This window comes from Typopeltis vanoorti, chromosome 18, assembly GCF_054136105.1.
Source record: "Typopeltis vanoorti isolate ZY-2024b chromosome 18, IOZ_Tvanoo_1.0, whole genome shotgun sequence".
Lineage (NCBI taxonomy): Eukaryota > Metazoa > Arthropoda > Arachnida > Uropygi > Thelyphonidae > Typopeltis > Typopeltis vanoorti.
Window position 1 is genome coordinate 83,075,766 of NC_143566.1, and position 22,090 is coordinate 83,097,855.

Genomic DNA, 22,090 nt, shown 5'->3' on the forward strand with positions numbered 1-22,090 from the left:
ATCCGTAGAAGAAAAAAATATGAGTTCGAATCCAAGATTTATTAGAGGAACTTTTTCAAGCCGTTTTTTAAATCTTTTATTTTTTGTAATTTTTTTTTTAGATTGGCAACCCCCAAAAGTATAAATAAATAAATACTAGATAAGATTAAGATACGATAGATTTTGGCCAGTGCTGCCTCCGCAAGGCGTTTTTTCCTTCCCACACTACGTGGAAGTTTTAAATATTTGGGTTCTGTAAGGCAGGATATTCGTTCTTATAACATGATAATATTCTTCATTACTTCACTAAATCGAAGCAAGTTTTTAAACTCGCTTGGCACTGTTGTAATTTTAATAATTAAACGTGCTAGATAGTCCCAAAGAAATGAAACATTTTTGTAGGATAATAAACTACCAGTGTGGGCTATTAGTTTAAGTGGTATCATATTCCATTATAAGTAACATGATCTGAAGGTCATGGATTGGTGAACTTGAAGTATGTTGTTCACCGTTTTGAGTGGGTCTCAAAGAACCAAGGCTCAAATAATCGACCGTTGATTTTCGGTGACTTAATTTATCAGGTTTTTTGGGTGTTTTTAAATTCGTGAATGGTCTATGTTTACTTACTGCAGACAGACTAATATACTGAAATCTTACAGTTACAACCAGTCATTTTTTTAATCTTATTTAATCTGATTTTCGACTGTTTATTAATACGTCATTGGTAAATTATCAAAGTATCGAGTTAAGTAATTTCCAGTTTTATTCTGCTATATATTCGCACACTTTTTTTGAAAAACTGGTTTTCAATTACTAGAGGATATAGAAGTTGTAATGTTTATTTTTTAATATAAACATTTTATATGAGGGTAAACATTGGATTGTACATTTGAGCTGTTATTCCAGTAAGTTTTTTTCCCCTCCATTTATACTACAAACAGTTTTTTCAGTGTTTATTCAGCGTTAGCCCCCCCCCCCCCCCCGCGCACACACCTTTTATGCATCTATAGATAACACTTCTTCTGTGAAGTGTTATCTTTCACATTCTTCTGTGAAGTACATTCTCTAAAAAATTAATCTTATTTTCCAGAGGATATTTTTACTAATTTAAAAAAAAAAATGGTAAAAATTTCCTGGAAAATAATTTAGGTTAATTCAGCAACTTACCAAAATCAGTGGAGTATACAGTACATACAAAACACTGAATTAGACAATGTCACATACTCTACTAAGGGAGTATATACATTTGGCTTCTAGTACTTTCTCAGTACTAGAAGCCAAAATCATCTGCCAGCAGATTTCCAAAAAAAAAAGCAAAAAAAGCTAGGACTTCAGTATTGACCACTGAGAATTGGGGGAAAAGTATTAGAAAAAAAATTATGTATTTATTTTTCATTAAATTTTTTTTTTAAATTGTTATTATTATTGTTATACTAGTATTCCAGAGAATTAAATGATCACTAAGGAGGAGGTGGTTCCTAACTCACAGAACATGTTAACACTTGTATATGCTTTCTTAAGTACATTCAATGAAGAAACACTCATAACTCTTAAAGGCAGTTTTTTTCCGTTTGCTCACTGAATGGCAGAAAAAATTCTAGATTTCTTATCCTTGTTAACAACATGTTACTCATCTTTTAAAGATGATGCCACATATTCTTTCCAGTTACCATGAATTAGAAAATTTCTGTTGTATATGTAACATAAAATTCTCTTAACAACATGTATTTTATATCACTTAGGTAATGTAGATAATTTTCATTGTCCAGGTGAGACCACCATCATGCTTACTGTGGTTATGAAGTGGTTTGAAAAAGTACTATATTTGATATTTATGTTATGATATTCCAATCTAGCTCTTAACTCATTCTCAGTACTAAATGTGCTATTATTCATAATCTTCCATGGATGTGACTGTTTCTTTTTCTAAAAAAAACAACAAAATACTTTAAGTCCACAGACCAGATATTATCTTCTTTATGTATCTCTTAAACTGCTTTACAGTGCTCTCAGTCATATCTGAGAAGAGTAGTTTAGATGTGGTCTTATTGGAAGCTGCTTGTAGAATGGGAGAATAACTTCCCTATTCTTATAAACATCTATTGTGATAACTTGACATTACCAAGTAATGTGGGTCATGAATTTCATCTCCCTGTTCACTGGAGTTCTAGTATCATCAGCAGATATAACAATGGGAATTCATTCTGCATTCATCTCATTACAAAATGCATAACCCTGTCCCTGGTAACATTAAAGTGATACTTATTTTTTATTCATATCAAATTATTCCTCAGAGATTTCATATATGACATAATCCTTCCACTTCCTATTGAAATGAACATTCTGCTAAGTGGAACTAATATGGTATCTAATTGTGTAGTGGGAAGATGGATCAAGTATATCGAGATGCAGTTTTAAAGGCAGGTGAAGAATTGAAAATTCTTCACTTGCCTTTAAAACTGCATCTGAATGAGTATTTAATATGTATCATCCATTTAGATGTTGGATGGATGATACATATTAAATACTCATTCAAGCCATATAGATGAAATATATTATTATTTTTATGGACACTCCATGGAGTCAACAGATTCATCGCAGGAGACCCACATTATCCATTAACACAATACCTATCATATATCTCCTTAAACCTGTTCATTGTTGGGGTGCTCACAACCACCTCTGGCAATCCATTCCACTCATTCACCACTCTTCAAGAAAAAACTAGTCCACACAAGCTTACTAACCATACTTTTGGACAGCTTCCAAATGTGATTTCTTGTTTCCCTCTACTCCCTCACTCTATCCTCATAAGGAACATTCCACAGACCTGTCACCAGCTTGGTCACTTGCCTCTGAATCTTCTCCACCACTTCCCAATCAACAAGAAATGCAGCTGACCAAATCTGAACACAGTAGTCAACATGTGGCCAAATCATAGCCTTATAAAGAGGGATAATAACATTCCTATCTTTACTTGTCAGTGTGCTGTTCAGCATTCAAGTAATCCTCTGAGCTATTTTGCCAACATTTGCAATATATGCTCTGAATTTCAAATCTCTATCTGCCATCACCCCTATATCCCTAGCCTCATCAGTGTAAACTAGTACCATCAGTACGATACAAAGTGTGTAATATTTTCACCCTGAAGTTCATTGCCTTACATTTTACAACATTGAATCGACAACCACTGTCCTTTGCCTACACTGCAAATTTATTTAAATCATCTTGTAAGATATCTACATCACCTTTATCAACTATTGCCCTCTCTAGTTTTGCATCATTGACAAACAACTGAATGTCCCCCTTTAAATTTTCTGCTATATCTTTAATATTCAAATTAAAGAGTAGTGGTCCTAGTACAGTGTCCTGGGGCACTCCACTAGTCACCTTTATTTGTCTTGATTCCACTCCACTATACACTCTTCTGTGATGTCTGTCTGCTGGCCTGGTTGGCTGAATGGTTAGCGTACCTACTTTCCAACGAATGGGCTGCGGGTTCGAATCCTGCCATGGTCATGGATGTTTATGATCATCTTTAGGTGGAAAATGAATGTCATTGCCTGGTGTGCTGCTTATTGGAGTCCTGAAGTGACTTGAAAAAGTTCCATGTTTGCTATCTAGAGCAGGGTTTCCAGACTATGTGAAAAATACATGAAAAATGCAAAAATATATATAAAAATTGATTAAAATAGAAAAATAAAACCTTAATTCACCCACAGTACAAAATGTACTATAGGTTTACAAAATATCCTTTTGTGGGTAGGAGCAATATGAAAAGAAAAAAGAAAACATTCAACTTTTTGTATTAAACTCATTTAATGTTTCTACACTCACCACACACACTCAGGCAATACATTCCAATCATCAACCACTCCATGCAAGAAATCTATGTCTCACTTCCCTTGCTCACACCTTCATACAGTTTCCTGTGATGGCCTTGTTCTACTCCTGTTTCCCTCAATTCTATGAAAAATTTTTCTGCATTACCCTGTCTGAATTATGTCCTTTCTCTTTCTTTTGTTCATGAAGATCTGCAAATGGCAGTTTATCTTAGGCAGGTATTGGGTGATTCCCAATACCTGCCTATGACCAATTGCTTTCATCACCACTTATCCTATATATCTCCTCAGACTCAGATATTCTCTTACATCCCATTTTTGTGCTGACCATCTCCATATACATATCACTACTGCTTCCAACATCTACTCTCCTTATGACATGTTTCCTTGTCCACCCCAGTCCCTCCCATTTCCTTGTCCCTTTTTGTATTCCATTCTGTTATCATCATCATCTCTCACACCACTACTGTTTCCATTTATAAGCATTTAAATGTCACCTTTTCCACTCTCCAGGTCTTACGCTTCACCACCTATTTCATCTAATCTCGTTCACATCACTCATTCACATTGCCTCCTTCTAGCAAGTCTCTCCATTTGACTCATGCTAAATCTGTTTAAATGCAATTCATCACCTTTGTACAAATACATTCTTTAATCAAATGCATATCACATTTACAAACTGCACTCCTTTCTCTTCACATAGTGCTCTCACCATAATACTTGCTCTCCATCTCATTGTCATACCTTGGTAACACACTGACAACCTTTTCTTACCACATTGTTACATTTCATTCTCCTCAGTAACCTCCCGATATCCATTCTCACATTCTCTTTATGTCCAACCAAATCATTTGTTCCCAACCACCACTCTCTCTCTCTCTCTCTCATCCTCCCTCCCAGAAAACAGATCTTGTGGACTCTTCACCACACCTTTAATAATGAAATCTCCATACATTACTATTTTTGAATCATTTATCACCTCTTTTTCTCTGAAGAAATTAAAACAAAATTCATGTTTTCCATATACAAATAGAAAAATGGCGTATTATTCGATTATTAAGATACTTTGGATCAGAGGTAGTTGTAAAAGGTTTTTCCAATTGGTGTTGTGGAGTCCAAAGACTCGTTGCTGGATATTTTCACATGACAATAAATTATATTCCTAATTTTTCAAACTTTGTTTGCTTACACTTGGCTAAAGGATTAAAACAAGAATATAATTCTTTGTCAGGTATAATAAACAGTAACAAAGTGGTGGGGGTGGGGGAGGGGACAGAAGAGGATGTTCCACACCATATTATTAAAACCAGAGTGTTTTAATAATATGGTGCTGTACCATTTTATTATTACTCGTATAGCTAATCCGAACTAATAAAAACCGTGCTCATTCGGATTAGCAAAAAGTTTGTATTAGTGAATTTCCCCCCAAGAGACAACATTAACTAGCGTTTAAGACAAAAATAATCAGATTCTAATGGTACATCAATTTAATTTTGTAAATAAATGAAGTAACTGATAGAAAAAAAAGCTACTGTACTGTAATGGAAAACTTAAAAAATAATATAGTACACAAGTTTATTTTAGTAAAAAATTTAGTTTGTATGTATTGTTGAGGATTCTGATTTAATAAAATTGCATAGTTCAGTACATAACTTAATTTGCATAAAAAATATCACTTTCTTGTACACAACACACAAAAAAGTTTTTTATTATTATTATTTCTTTGTAAAAAAGTAACCGATTTTCTTTTGCTTCTTGGAAGCTAAACTTTTTTTCGAATGCTTCTTGGAGCTGCATTAGCAATAAAATTTAGTGGAATGGCGTATCATTCCGCTTAGCCCATTTTATACACATATTAAAACTGTCAACTGCATCTCCGTGTTTTACTTTTTTTTCTTCAAGTTCTTTATCATCATCATCATCTTCTAATTCATTCTGTAGCATCATATTTATAATTTCAGCATCTGATTTGATTTCGAATTCACTTTCGGTTCTACCTGTAATCCATTCCGTAACATGTGTTTGTGAAATTTCAACGTGTGGATTTATATTTTTAACCAAATTATGCACGTTTTGAATTTCCTCTTTTTGTGTATCACTGTAGTTAATGCTGTACTGTAATAATAATAAAATAAATAATAGTTAAAATAATAATTATTAAATAAAAATAATAGTACACAAAATAATAATACGTAATAAATAAAACTTTTTTCTTTTAAACCGCAGTTCGGATTACTGGAAGGTTCGGACTAAAACTAAAGAGGTTCAGATAGCAAGATACCACTGTATATGACTTCTGCTTAATATCCGGATATTAGCTCCCAATGAGACCTCAATAAAAATTGACTCCAGTCTAGGGAATGACCTATCCCATAATGTTTATGCAATGTCAGACATAGAAGCAAGTGATGTGAAGTCAACAGCCTATTTATACAAATAGACTAGCTGTGAAGATACTTCAAGCACAATTTGTATGCTTACCCTTGAGTAAAGGATAAAAACAAACAATTTATTTAATTACATGGGTACTCCATGAAATCAAAAAGCCTCATCGCAGGAGGCCCACACTATCCATTAACAGAACATTTATCATACAACTCCTTATACCTATTCACTGTTGGAGCACTCACAACCACCTCTAGCAATTCATTCCACTCATTTACCACTTTCCAAGTAAAAAACCTAGTCTGCACACCCCTACTAACTACACTCTTAGACAACTTCCAAGTGTGACCCCTTATTTTCTCCTTACTCTCCCATGTATTGAAAAATTTCTTCTATATCAATTTTATGGAATCCCTTTAGTAACTTATAAGTTACTATCATATCTCCCCTGTTCTACCTCTCAGCTAAACTCTGAAACACACACACCCTCAATCCATCGTCATATGGAACACTCCATAGACTTGTCACCAGCTTGGTCATTCATCTCTGAATCATCTCCACCTCCTCCCAATCCCCAAGGTGACCAAATCTGTGCACAGTAGTCAACATAGCCTTATAAAGAGGGATAATAACATCCTCTTTAGCATTCACGTAATCCTCTGAGCTATTTTATCAACTCTTGTAATATGTCCTCTGAATTTCAACTCTCTATCCATGCTGACAATTTACTTAAATCATCTTGTGAGTTTGAATTAAAAAACTTTTCCAATACTTTAATACCACTCCATTGATACTAATTGGTCTGTAATTTGCTACTTCTGTCTGGGAGCCATCTTTTTGTCGTCCCGGCCCACTGCTGTATTCACATTGATATTTTTCAATGTACTGAGTATCTCCAGTTCATCTACTCAATGCTCACATCAGTAACTGTCAAGTTACCACTTGGATGACTAAAGTTACTGAACTATTTCTTCTGCTTGTATCACTTTCCTACTATCAGCACTGAATAAAGTTATCTTTCCATAATCATTCTTTCTCATACTTGCTACATAGTGAAAAAAACTCTTTTGGAATTACTTTGGCCTACTTAGCTAATTTTCTGCTAGTCATCCAATTAATTCTTGCTCGGTTTATCAATTCCTTGATCACTTCCCATGTACTAATGACATTCATTCTGTGTAGTTTCTTATGCCATGGCACTGCTCCAAGTTCTGATGAAAATATATATTCATTATCTTATTATGAAGTCAGATTCAGATTTTCTACTGGTTGTTTTACACTATTCAACATAAGCAGAGTATTAAGTTAGGGTTCTTGTTGTAAGCTACATGTGGTATGATGATTTTTTTTAAACTGCTTTTAACTACTTTAACTTTTGTTAAACTATAGCATAAAAGTTTGTATCAGAAGAGTGGAAGGAGTAGTCTGACCAGGGAAAAGAAAACTAGAAGTTTTGGATGTTGTTCCTCTTGGTGCCTTTGTACTGCCAAAGGACATAAGTTTTGAGTGGCTGGAAGAAGGATGTTTTGTGTGTGTATGTGAGAGAGAGAGAGAGAGAGAGAGAGAGAAAGAAAGAAAGAAAGAAAGATAGAAAGAAACTTGCAGATTGGAAAGAAGAGGTGATTTCTACATTATACAAGTATCTTGTAGGAGAATTGGTTAAGAAAAGAAGGGTATTTGGAGAATGGAAAGGAAAGCATTATCAGGTATTCAGATCAGTAGATGTACAATTTGCATCAGTTCATTGCTTATCACACATACTTCTGCACTCCACTTAACTTTGAGAAAGGGAAGCAGTTGGATTGTAGACTTTAAGTTCGCTTAGGAGGATGATACTTCACTATTTAGATAGTTGGATTGCGGAAAGTCAAGCTTCAGATATGAAGGTAAAGAGATCAAAGTTTCATTATTTGGAGAGTGCACTTATTATTTTCTAATTATAAGTCATCTAGTTAGAAGATTATTATTATTATCAGTATCTCCATGGAGTCAGAAGGTGCATCACAGAAAACCCATACTATCCTTTATAACCATAATACATACCCATTATACCTTTCCTTAAACTCATTCACTGTCAGGACACTCACAACTAGTTCTAGCAGTCTATTCCATTCATTCACCACTTTCAAAGCAAAAAATCTAGTTCACACATCCCACTCTCTTTGTTCATCATGTATTAAAAAATTTCTTTTCTGTCAATCTTATGAAATCCCCTTTAATAACATAAGTTTCTATCATGTCACTTCTATAATCAAATTATTGCAATCAAGCTTTCTTCTTCTTAACAAGTAGTGAATTTAATGATTTTTTTTAAAATAATAAAGGTAATACTTTACTTTATTGCATTTGTTTCTTTTTTTTAGGTTTTCCTGAAATGGTAATACCTCCAATGAATCTTAATTTCTTCCTTAAATTTCAGAAAATATATTTTGTTCACAGAGTGCCGAAGTTACCTAAAATTAAAATTTATGAAACTCTCATTTCTCGAAATTATTGCATAAATCCTTTCTTCCTGCCTCCATTTATTCCAATTTACAGAAAAATTTTAGAATATGCAGATCGTTTAGCAGTAGCTGATACCAGAAGCCAGTATACATATAAAGAAATATTATCAGGAAGTATTGTTTTAGCAGAGAAAATAAAACACAAACTTAAAGAAAAAGGTTTGAAAACAAATCACAGGATAGCATTTCTGTGTCCAAATGATGTTTCCTATGTTATTACACAATTGGCATGTTGGATAACTGAGAATGTTGCTCTTCCTTTATGTAAAACCCATCCAGCATCTCAACTAGAATATTTTATAAAAGACAGCAAATGTGCCTTGGTTATTGCCACACAAGAATTTTCAAATAAAATTAATCCATTAATAGAAACTTTATGTCTTCCTCATATTTTTCTTGGAGATTCTGAAGAATTTGTCAACAGTTCTTCGGTGGATCCTGAGAGTTATTTTCCAAAGATGGGGCAAATTGAATTACAGCGAAAATATAATAAAGTAAAGAACTCAGATGCACTTATTATTTATACTAGTGGTACCACTGGACCACCAAAAGGAGTTGTGTTGACACATTCAAACTTACATGCTCAGGTAATATCAAATACTCTTCCAGTATCTTCTATATTTTATAATTTGTTTTAATGAAGAAAACTTAATTTATGTCACATAATGATAATGTGTACGTTTCCAGTTTTTTAAACTATATTGTAGTATAGATAATATCTGATGCATTGAATTTTTTAATTCCATCCTAATATCAGAATGATCTGATGCTAGGATGGAATTATAAAAATAGTATGCATATGTATATTCAACGTATCAGAAGATTGTGTTATTGATTGCAGTTACAATAATATATATAAAGGAAACAATATGTTTGTTGGGTGAACAACAGTAATATGATGTATACAGAGTGAAGATTATCAGTATTATACTTACTGTAAATGCTTTCTATCATGTTTATAAAAATGATTAATATAATATAATAAACTCTTTATTAAAATTACTCTTTATTTTATATTATAAGTTAATATAATATAAAAATAAGTTATAAAAAGAATTATAAAATAATAAACTCTTTATTATATTAATTAAGATTTATCCGTATTATAATTGTAATTATTGGCCATGGTGCTGGTGTAGTTGTTTTGTGATATCCATGATACCAGATTGTAAGACCTTATAGGTTTGATTGTAGTTACTGACTTTAGGAACTTTTGTGTTTCTCTCCACTGCTCTCAAACTTTCCATGATGACACATTCACAAGGATGTAAGACCTTTAGGAACAGCACTCAATAAATATCTCATCTATATCCTCTGCAGCAGTTGTCTTTATACCATTTTCTCCAGCCAGTGCCATCCTACCATAATCATTCTTATTTTTGCTGACTACATATCGAAAGAACTTCTTAAGATTTTTTTGGCTTCATTAGCTAACTGCTGCTCATACAGAACTTTTGCTACACTTACCAACCAAGTCACCCTCCTTGCTTGTTCCTTGTATTCTTCATGGAATTGATTATTACCACTCCTTTTATGTTGCCTCCATAATGCCTTTTTTCTCTGTATTGCATGTTTAATCTCTTCATTCATTCATTTCACACCTACCATATTTAACCTTCTGACCCTTGGAATACATTTGGACATTGCTTCTAACAGATAGTTCTTGAATATCACCCAAGCAGCATTGATCTCCTTTTCACCCAACTCCTCATTCCATGCTACAACTGCAAACTGTCTCCTGAGCTTCTCATAATAATCATCAGCCTTGTAGCTCCACATATACCCTTTCCTCACAGATGACAATGAAGTGATTACGTGGGTTGCTAACCACCCACGTAATCACTTCATTGTCACGAAGAGAGATTTGACACCTAATTTGTAATGACATCCTCTAATGAAGTGATCAAATCTAAGACCTTCAATCCTCATGTGCCCTCTGTTACATACTGCTTGAAGTGGTTGTCCCTCAGAAACTCAAGAATCTTGTTTTCTTTACTTCTGGTTGCTCTCTCGTCATTGCAATCCATATTGTCGTAATTTAAATAACCCATAATGATCAACCCTTTTTCCATTTGCTTATACATTAACTGGTCATTACACTCCACATTATCAGGTCTATAGCAACATCCAAAGAAGTATTTCATTCTATTCACTTCCTGTTCACATTCTATTATTGTGGACAAACTGGTCATTCTGCACATACTCGTCTTGAAAACATCAGAAATACATTTCACTTAAAGAATCCATTTGGTTTAGCATGCCACACATTATCTACAAAACTCAGGATTTAGTGGAACAAAACCAAAGTGTTATAGAAAAGTTATCTTCTTCTGGAAAGACTGGAAAGAAATTCACATCCCAAACCTGAACAAAAACGATTGCCTGAAACTGTATGAGTTTTGGGAAGTCATGCTGACTAATACTCACCATTCATGTGTTCTTAATTTGTAATTAATTTTTTGTTTATATTTAAAAATAATAATATTATTATTATTATTATTAAGAGAAACCTCCAGGGAGTCAGAGACTCATCGAGGGAGGCCACATGCTACACACACACCAGCTATCATACTTATTCTTGAATTCATTCACACTTCTTGCACTCGCAGCATCCAACTGCAATCCATTCCAATCACGCACCACCTTCTGAGAGAAAAATCTAATCCTCACCGCCTTCTTAGCGGCATTCATTCTCAGCTTCCAAGGATGCCCTCTTGTCCTTTCCTCACCCTCCATAAATTGAAAAATTCCATCAATTGAAATCCTGTATGACCCTTTCAGAAGTTTGTAAGTCTCAATCATATAAATCCCCTCTTTCTCCTGTCTGCTAGTGTCTGAAGTCTACAAATTCTCAATGTCTTCGTACTCAGTATCTCCTTTGTATTCTCTCCGATATTTCAGAATCACAACAGAAACCAGGAGACCAGACCTGTGCACAATAGTCCAAGTGAGGTTTTATCAAGGCCTTGTAAAGAGACAAAATAACATCCTTATCTTTACGTATGAAGATAAGGATGTTACACGTTTGTTTCAGCATTGCAATTATCTTTTGAGTTGTATTTGCAATCTTTGCCACATGGCCCCTGAACTTCAACTTCCCATCTATTAACACTCCAAGATCCCTAGCCTCATCAATTTCTTCTAGCCTAATCCGACCAATATAATATGACATTGGATATCTAATCATGCAGAAGTGAATGACTTTACATTTACTGACATTAATCTGACACCCATTTTCCCATGCCCACAATTCCAGCCTATTCAAATCATTCTGCAAAGACTGCATGTCAGCAGTATTCCTGATTACCCTACCTATCTTTGCATCATCAGCAAATAGTTGTATATTGCTTGTTAAATCCTTCCCAATATCATTAATGTACAGATTGCATAACAGTGGGCCAAGCACTGATCCTTGTGGTACACCACTTGTTACCTTAAATCTTGCAGACTCGCATCTCCCATATTCCACTTTTTGATATCTGTCATTCAGCCATCCTCTTATCCATGCTAATAACCCAAACCCATTTTCTCCAATTTATGCAACAGTCTACCATGCTGTATTCTGTCAAAAGCCTTAGCAAAATCTAAAAGTATCATGGTATATCCATTCCCCTTGTCTAGTTCAATAGTAACATTGTTATAGAATGTGAGCAAGTTGCTAAAACATGACCTTCCCTTAATAAACTCATGTTGTTCACTGCAAACCAGAGATTTACTGTCAACCCATTTCTGAATGTGGGCCCTAACCAATTTTTCCAAAATCTTCACCAACACTCCTGAGATACTAATTGGTCGATAGTTGGATATATCGGTCTTTGTGCTACCCTTGTGCAGTGGAATTACCATACATTACTTCCATTCCTGTGGAATCTTCCCCTGTTCTAAGACTCGTATTAAACATCCTGGCCAAAGAAATGGCCAGTTCAGCTGAACACTCTTTTAGCACACATGCTGATATTCCATCAGTCCCTACTGCTGAACTCTTGTTCAGTTTGTGCAGCAGATCTAATACTTCGGCCTCACATACCTGTGTTTCTTCATCTAGTGAAGAGGTAACAGTGAGCCCAATATTGCGTTCACCCAGGTTTATAGCTTTTAACAAAATGGGCACTCATTAACTGAACAACCTCTTCTGCATCTGTAACCCTCACGCCATCTGGATTTAGAAGAGTTATTCTTTCATATTCATTCTTTCTTTTACTTGCAGGATATCGTTAGAATTCTTGTTGGCTGTCTTTAGCATGTAGAGCCAGTTTTTTTTCATACTCAGACTTTGCTTTCCATTCAACAGTTGTGATTATTCCAGCCTGGTGCTAATAACATTCATAATGGACGTCATCCTTATGCAAACGATCAAGGCCATCGCCAGATCAGATCGCCGGCAAACAATTAAATATCACCCCTGATGGATTATAAGACAAAAATCTAAGAAAATCTCCGATTGATATTTTGTTTTTATTACAAGAGAAACATTAATGCAAAATGATTACATAATGATATGAATTAAATGTTTGCTCTACGGGGATATCGCACAATAAAACTGTTCATAAGCTGTTCTAAATTTAAATTATAAGCAAGCATTTTAAATTGTAAACTGATTAAAAATTATTCACAAACAGCAATAACCCAAGAAAGATTGGTTGGTCTAGCAATAATTTTTAATCGGTTTAAGCTTGGATAAACTTCTTTCTGCATTTGCTACGCTAACAGGAATTGTTAGTGTAGCAACGGCGCCTACCGCAATATGGCTGAACGAGTGCCCTTATTAAGCTGCACCATGAGGCAGGCTGCCTCTATGCTCCACCTTGTCGACAGTACTGCAAATGGTATTCCTTCCACATCATACTTTTCTTATGAATCTCTTGCTTAATAAAATCTTAACTAAATTATTTTATTGTAATTTATTTTGGATATCTATTAATGCTGATGGCGCTATTCTCCTGCCAGTGGTGCACATAATATCACACACTTTCAATTGAATTGTGCTCTTTTTGTGTTTTCCTGTAATTGTATTGACAATAGCCATGAAACATAGCTGAAAATTTTACAAAGAAAGACATTAAATTAAAGGTAAGTGATTCCAGTATATTTTATGATTACTGTGTGTGTTTTGTTGAGGTTGCATGAACACAAAATCTGGTAAATGGCTGGGAGAAACCAAGAATGAAGCCATTTTCATTAAGGGAGAATGTAAACAGTTTCTAATTAGAGGAAAGGAACACAAAACCGAATATCTTTAAGAATTCATGCTATTCTTTTTTTTTTTTTTACTTTTTTTTGGAAAAAAGTAAATTCATGCACAGGCGCTGCTGTAGCTGTGGCACAAAATTGTTTTTCATATTGTGATACCTCTTGGCAGTAACTTAGTAGGTCACAGGACCTGCCTAGCAAATGTCCTCAAAGAAGAATTGCCCAATAATAAACAAAGCTTTATTATTTGCACCAGACAGTAACTTTATGTGAATATAAAGGAATTTGTTGGATTACATTCAAGTTTTGCATAGCTCATACCCAGCAATTTTGGGTATTCACAGTTTTCTGTTCAGATGAAAGTGAGCCTCATCTTTCTGCAAAATCATCCATGGCCATGCAGCATCCAACTCCACTCTAGCAAGGAATGCTAAAGTGAATGTCAGTTGACTTTCAAAGGCCTGCAGGTGCAACTCCTGTGTCAGGGTTATCTTCAGTGGATAGAAATCTTTTGTAGAATTTTCCAGATAGTTATGTAAGGCATCCGTGTGACTTGATACAGCACATTGCACTGCAGGAACCAGTGCTGTTATTCATGGCCTGCTTCACAATTGCAGTAACAACTTCAGTTGCTGGTTGTGAACTGATTGGTTTGTGACCTCTGCCAGGTCTAATTCCCAATGATCCTGTTTCTTCAAAAAGACTAATCATTTGTCACAGAGTACATGGAGATAGTGACCCTCAGTGACATTTGTTCAGGTGACAAAATTCATAGAGTGCAGCAGCAGCAGCATTGCAGTTGTTTAGGTAATACAGCTTCATGAGCAAAGCACATTGGGGCAAGTTTAGTGTCATCATTGGACAGTATTAATAACCAGAATGCAGGAAAAAAAATCCCATGTCCATCTTTTTAAACCCTCTTGGCATCTGCTGAGTTGCATGATATGCAAATTCCATGCATCTGGTGTTTACAATGTCCCTGTTGGTGATTTTTGGAACTACTTTTTTCCCCTTTTTTTCTCAGATATTGCTTCCACATGACACACAATGTATTCCTGCAAAGTTTTGCATTTTTTGGATTACTGGATAGCACTCCACAGGATACTTTAATTTTGATCACCCTGTATATGTCTCCTGTATATATATATATATATATATATATATATATGTGTGTGTGTGTGTGTGTGTGTGTGTGTGTGTTATGGTTAAAATAATAAATCCAGTTATTATTAATAATTACCGGTTAAAGTGAATAATTTATGAGAATTAATCACTTTAACCGGTTAAAGTAATTTACGAGAATTAATCACTTTAAACCGGTTCAAGTGAATAATTCCTAGAGGAGTCTGGTAAATGTAATAAAAACATGTTTATAGGTTTTATATATAGGTTTTCATTCTCAATAGAAATTATAACAGGTTAGGTTAGTTTATAATGAAAAAAGTAAGGAAAGTACTTCTTTTGCACTCAATGAAATCAAAAATCATTATAAACTAACCTAACCTTTTCGGTTGGAAATCATTATAAATTAACCTAAACTAACCTAACCTTTATTGGTTGGAAATCATTATAAACTAACCTAAACTAACCTAACCAATAAAGAGTAGGTTAGTTTAGGTTATAATGATTTCTGATTTCATAGAGTGCAAAAGAAGTAATTTCCTTACTTTTTTCATTATAAACTAACCTAACCTAACCTAAGCTGTTATAATTTCTATTGAGAATGAAAACCTATATATAAAATCTATAACATGTTTTTATTACATTTACCAGACTCCTCTAGGAATTATTCACTTTAACCAGTTAAAGCGATTAATTCTCATAAATTATTCACTTTAACCGGTAATTATTAATAATAACCAGATTTATTACTTTAACCCGTAACATATATACAGGTATCCCTCTATTAACGTGGTTAATTAATCCCTCGATGTTATCGCATATATCAAAAGCGCGTTAATCAAATCTAATAATCAGTGGTAAAAAGTACAATTTGGCCCTGATCGATTACTGTACTAATAGTTCGTTTTATATGGTACTCTTTTAGGAAAGATAAAAAATGAATGCAAAGTAAATGTTTAATAAATACTTGTGCCTACATTAGTTACTGCAATTTTTTTTAATCAAAAGAAGTTATAAAGAGTCGTTTGAACAGTTTTAGTTTTTTTCTTATTGGCATAAATTCTACGATAACAAGCAAAATGACTCTCCAGACCTCGGCAAACAAGCATTCTTCGATTAACATCTGGACCCATATCCATTACTTGCTGCTTAAGCAAATTCTAAACTGCGAAATATTCCATCCAGTTCTCTGACTGTTATTTCCTTTGGAACCTCATCTTCACATTCCATTTTTTTGTTGTCTTCATATGTGCGTTGTTCAATTTCAAGAAGATCGTTGTCACTGAAATCTTTTGAATTTGAATCCAATAATTCTTTAACATCTTCTGCATCAACACCATCAAAACTGAGGTCTTAACCAATTGCAACGATTTCTTTGACCACGTTGTTCACAGGATTTTGAAAACAACCTAAGTCATTAGCGCATTCTGGCAGAAGGTTTTTCCAAACAGCTTTCATGCAACTAGAAGACACTTGCTCCCATGAGTCAGGAATGTTCCCAATTGCGTGTTTAATGTTAAATTTTTTCCAAAATTCGTGGAGCGTAATCGCATTTTCTCACGTTGTTGTTTCTACTGCCTTTGAGACTGTCTTTTTAAGAAAATAGGCTTTGAAAGTTGCAGTGACGCCCATGTCCATTGGTTGTAGCAATAATGTCTTATTTGGTGGGAAAAATAAAACTTTCACATTCTCATACTGATTATTAAGAGAATTTGGATGACCACTAGGCTAGCAGCCTCATGGCTTGAGCATGATTTTACGTGGTAAATTTAAAGGCGCATCAAAACTCTTGCCGCGTATATCAAGGGATTGCAGCAATTAATTTCGCTGCAATAATCAAATCTGCATTAAGCAAGGGATACCTGTGTATATATACACAAAACATAAGTTTTGTGTGTGTGTGTGTATATGAGTTTTTCTAGATTTGGCTATAGAATACAAATAGATATATTATTATTATTATTTCATGACACCTCCAAGGAGTCCAAAAACTCATCAAGGAATGGCACCTGCTCTACAACTCTCTGCCTCTACCACTTAATCCTCCAACTATTATTATTATTATTACTACATCCTCCATGGAGTTGACAGACACATTGTAGGAGGTTCATTCAACTGACAACATATTTATCATATAGAATCTTAAAGTCCTTAACACTCCTTGCATTAATAACACATTCTGGTAATGCATTCCATTCAATGACAATTTTCCATTTTATCAGATTAATCCATGTAAAAAATCTACTCCTCACACCCTTCTTCACCACACTTTTACATAACTTCCAGGAATGACTTGTGGTTCTTACCCTCTCACATTCTACTCTTTTTATAATCCCCTCTGGCTTTGGATTAATCTGATAAAATCCTCTCACCAACTTAAACGTCTTTATCATATCATCTCTCTTCCTCCTATCCACCAAACTCTGCAATTCACATCTCTTCAACCTCTTCATAGCCAGCATTTCCGAAGTCCCGATATTGTCTTAGTCACTCGCCTCAGGACCATCTCCAATGTCTCCACATCACATTGAAAACCAGGTGACCAGATCTGAGCACAGTAGTCCAAGTATGGTCTGACCAGTGTCTTATACAGTGGCACAACCACTTCCTTATCCTTGCATGTTAGAGTACTTCTTATCATAGCAGCACTACAATGTGCAACCTTTGCAACCCTGGCAATATGCCCTCTAAACTTCAGTCTACTATCAACCATCACTCCCAAATCTCTAATCTCATCCATTTCCTGCAGTACAGCACCATTGATATAGTACACAGCCTTATATTTCTGCACTCCAAAATGCAACACCTTGCACTTATTGATATTAAAACTACAACCCCACTCTTTTGTCCAAGTAAAAAGTCTATTCAAATATTCCTGAAGGGATTCGGCATCAGCAGTGCTACTTATAATTCTTCCCAACTTTGCATCATCAGCAAATAACTGAAGATCCCCAGTCAGTCCACATGATATATCATTTACAAACAAGTTAAACAGCAGGGGCCCAAGAATAGAATCTTGGGGCACACCACTGGTCACTCTTCTTTTTTTTGAGACACTGCTCCATCATACACAACCTGCTGGTATCGTTCAGAGAGCCAGTCTCTGATCCATCTAACCAATATATTGTCTATTCCCATCCTCTGCAGCTTGTACACCAACATCATGTGGTAAACTATCAAACGCTTTTGCAAAGTCTAAGAATATCATTCTATATGATTCTCCCTTATCTAACACACTCCTCACCTTATCATAAAATGCAAGTAAATTACTGAAACAGGACCTACCCTTTACAAATTCATGCTGACCTTCATAAGAATGCCATCTCCATCAACCCAATTCTGTATTCTATTCCTTACCAATCTTTCCAACACTTTGACCACAACTGCAGTCATACAGACTGGCCTATAGTTGGAGACTTCTGTCTAAGAACCATGCTTGTGGAGTGGTACTATTTTGCCCTCTTTCCACTCCTTAGGAACCCTACCCACTGCAAGACTTTCATCAAATAACCAGGTCAAGGACATAACCAACTATAGTGAACCCCAACTACCATCATCATCATCTACACCAATGCCATCTACTTCCCACCTCCACCAGTATGTTTTTTGTCTGTAAAACAAATTGTGTGTTCTGAAGACTGATTTGTCTTTATGCAGGATGAAAAACCGAGTTTCTAGGGAAAAAAACCCTGCTACATCCAACCAGATATTCGACCAAAAATGCATAAGTATGGAGATATAAAAGTTTTGCAGTGGCAACACTGCATAATTCAGAGGGCCTGATAAGAAAGATTTATTTCAGATGATTGGAGTAGATCTCTAATAGTATTCCCATCTACAAAAAAAAAAAGGCAATAAAGCTGAATGTGAGTATTACAGAGCACACTTGAAAAGAGGTTGAAAAAGATTGTGAAAGAGAAACTTGGAGATGAACAATCTGGTTTCAGGCCAAATAGAGGTGGTCAAGATCAGATTTTCACTTTATGACGAAGAGTTGAGAAATTGTGGGAATATGACAAGGATCTATACTTAAGTTTTGTAAATCTGGAAAAAGCATATGATAAAGTGCCCAGAGAAAAGCTTTTCAAAACACTTCAAATATATGGTGTGAATGGAACATTATATAGAGCAATACATAGTCTTAGCTGTCAGTCAGTAGTAAGAATTGAAGGAAATACAGGAAGATAGTTTGATGTAAAATTAGGGGTAAGACAAGGATGCACATTATCTCAACTCTTTTTATATGGATCACATTATGAAAGAAAGTGGCATCAAGCCTGATATTAGAATTGGAGATGTCAAACTTATTCTTGGCTTTATTCAGACTCCTAAATACATCTAAGATAAATCTCTAGGATTCTCTGATTAAACTGAATAACTGTAACAAATTTGGCATGAAAATCAACAATTAAAAGACCAAAACTATGAAAATAGGCAGGAAACTTCATCTGCATTCTGAATGGAGATCCTATAGAACAAGTAAAATATTTCGCTATTTAGGCACAGTTTTTAGTAAAGATGGCAGGTTAAATCTGGAAACAGACAATCGAATGAGAATAGCTGATATGTTGGGTAGCCAGCTGAATAAATTTATATGGAATAAGAAAGAAATTAGCCAAAACACCAAATTAGCAGTATAGAAGACAGTGTTTAAGCCAGTTTTTAAGTTATGGATCCGAGAGTTGGGTTAGAAATAAAGTACTTGATCAAAGACACAGTTATCAGACACACTTGATCAAAGACCACAGACATGAGGGTTCTGAGAAAAATTAGGGGAGTGAACTAATGGCAGAAGCATATTAGAAAGGAACTTGACATTCAAGAATTAAGCAGAGCTAATCTAAAGTGGTATGGCCACTTAAATAGAATAAGTATAAGTGAGTAAAGGTTATTAAAAGAGGTATTTGATGACAAGATGGCAGGAAAAAGACCCAGAAGAAGTCCAAGGTGTAGGTGGATTGATTCAATCAGAATTGCCTTAGAAGCATGAAATATTAGATACAACAATATTGGAGGACTGACAAGTGATAAATTAATTTGAAGGAAAATTATTTATAATAGATTAATAATAATGAAAACTTAATCCTGTAGTGCTGTCATAGAAACCTGAACACCCCTTGAGGGTATTTATCAAGAAATTGATGATGATGATGGTTCTTTGTAGATGGTGAAAGCTGATGAGCTGCAAAGCAAAACTGATGTTGTGACTCTCCATTATGATATCAGTTTATTCCAAATTAAAATTTCTTTGCTCTATACTTCAATATTTGAATATACACCTACTGAGAGTTCACTGACGAATTTTACTTTTTGACATATGATTGCTGTGCTATATTTAATGAAGAGTTATTGCTATTTTTAAGGTTTCTGTATGGTCTTTGATGAGAATGAACAGTTATTAAAACCAATCTATGCACTAATAAAGGGAATATACAGGCTACTGTGCAGAGTTCATTTCCTTTAAATATTTCAAGCCAGGATAACAGCAGTGCAAAAGATTATGTTCTAATAAGCTTTCTGCTAAATTTTCAAAGGTTTCTTTCTATATGTGGCTATGAAATATGATTGGATCCATAACATTCTTTATTTTAATATAATAAAATTACCAATAAATTTAATAAAACAGTATAGTATAAAAATCAGAACAAATATTGCACTTATATTCTCAAATAATAAAATACAAATATTAACAGAACTTGCAAAATATTCAGATTATATGATTCATGGATTTATGAATCAAAATGAATTAGCAATAAATTATGATGTTGGGAAAGAAATTTCATAGCATTTTTGGGAGAAGCCTATGAATGATTTCTTCATAAATATTTTTCCTTCTTTAAAAACTCTTTCAATGAATATGCTGGTGCTGAAAAAAATTTAACCGAGAAGCTGCACTGCAGAATAAGTTGTTTTTTTATTAACTATGGAAATCTTTTTTTTATTTTTTTTAATGACCTGTTATTATGCAAAAATTATGTTATATTTTAGAATGACCGTTATTATGCAAAAATTATGTTATATTTTAGAATGACCTGTTATTATGCAAAGCTTTTGCCTGTTTGGCACCTGTATCCTATTTATTTTATTTTTTTATATTATTATTATTACTATTATTATTATACGGGCACCTCCATGGACTCTGAAGACTCATCATGGGAGACCCAACCTACCACACAATCTATCATACCTTTCCTTGAACCCATTAACAGAAAAAGTACTCACAACTGACTGGCAACCCATTCCACTCATTCACAACTCTCCAAGCAAAAAATCTAGTCCTCACACCCCTACTAACCACAACTTTATTCAACTTCCAGGGGTTGTTGTAGTCCCTCTAGCCAAGTGCTGAAACATTTCCCCTGCATCTATTCTATAAAGCTCTGTAATCAACTTAAATGTCTCTATCATATCCCCTCTTTTTCTCATATCAACCAACTTCTACAATTCCACACACACACCCCTCAATCTATCCTCATAGGGAATATTCAGGATGTGCTGCTAGGTTGTGCAGTACTCATCCACCAAATAGCAATATCATCAATATTATATTTTTGCATTTATTTCCATTAAAGATTCCCCGAATTGTTTCCAGACTTTGCTTGATTCCTAAACGTAAACACAATATACTAATGCTTCATGAAGAGGACGCTTTTCGATGCTTAAACACTGCATCACATTTGCGTTAATATCCCAGCTGTACATTCAAAATATACATACTTTGAGCTCTTTGAAAAGATGTACAGATGATGCAGCAAGTCAAATTCTTAGTGTTCTAGTGTTTTAAACTACTCAGAAGGTGAGATAGGGTGAGCTCTGAAACAATAGTACCTAGAGGATGTGATTGGTTATTGTGTCAACTAATCTAATTGAATGTTGTCATTTATCATGAGTTGCTGTATTTTTTTTCTGAGTTTCATCTGTTTTGCTTGCGTAAAGTGTGAACTGATGTAGTAGGCAAGTTTTTATATATAATATAAACAAGTTTTTAATATATAATTTTCAATAAATTTATAACTTTTTTTTCCCATATTTACAATGAGAAACAATGCTGTAGTCAAAGGAGGTAAG

General features: G+C 34.4%; 1 protein-coding gene across 3 annotated transcripts in view; it reads left to right on the top strand.

Moving 5' to 3' along the window:
• The first annotated feature begins 222 nt into the window (after window positions 1–222).
• The window catches only part of LOC150096866 (malonate--CoA ligase ACSF3, mitochondrial-like), an 87,336-nt gene continuing 65,468 nt past the window's right edge, over window positions 223–22,090 (top strand). Inside the window, exons 1-2 of one of the 3 annotated variants that reach the window (XM_090407921.1) lie at window positions 223–884; window positions 8,570–9,297. In XM_090407921.1, the coding sequence (XP_090264047.1) occupies window positions 8,581–9,297 (717 nt within the window). In that variant the 5' untranslated portion in view covers window positions 223–884; window positions 8,570–8,580. The remainder of the gene's footprint in view (window positions 885–8,569; window positions 9,298–22,090) is intronic. The other 2 variants (XM_090407922.1, XM_090407923.1) reach the window with 2 other exon arrangements.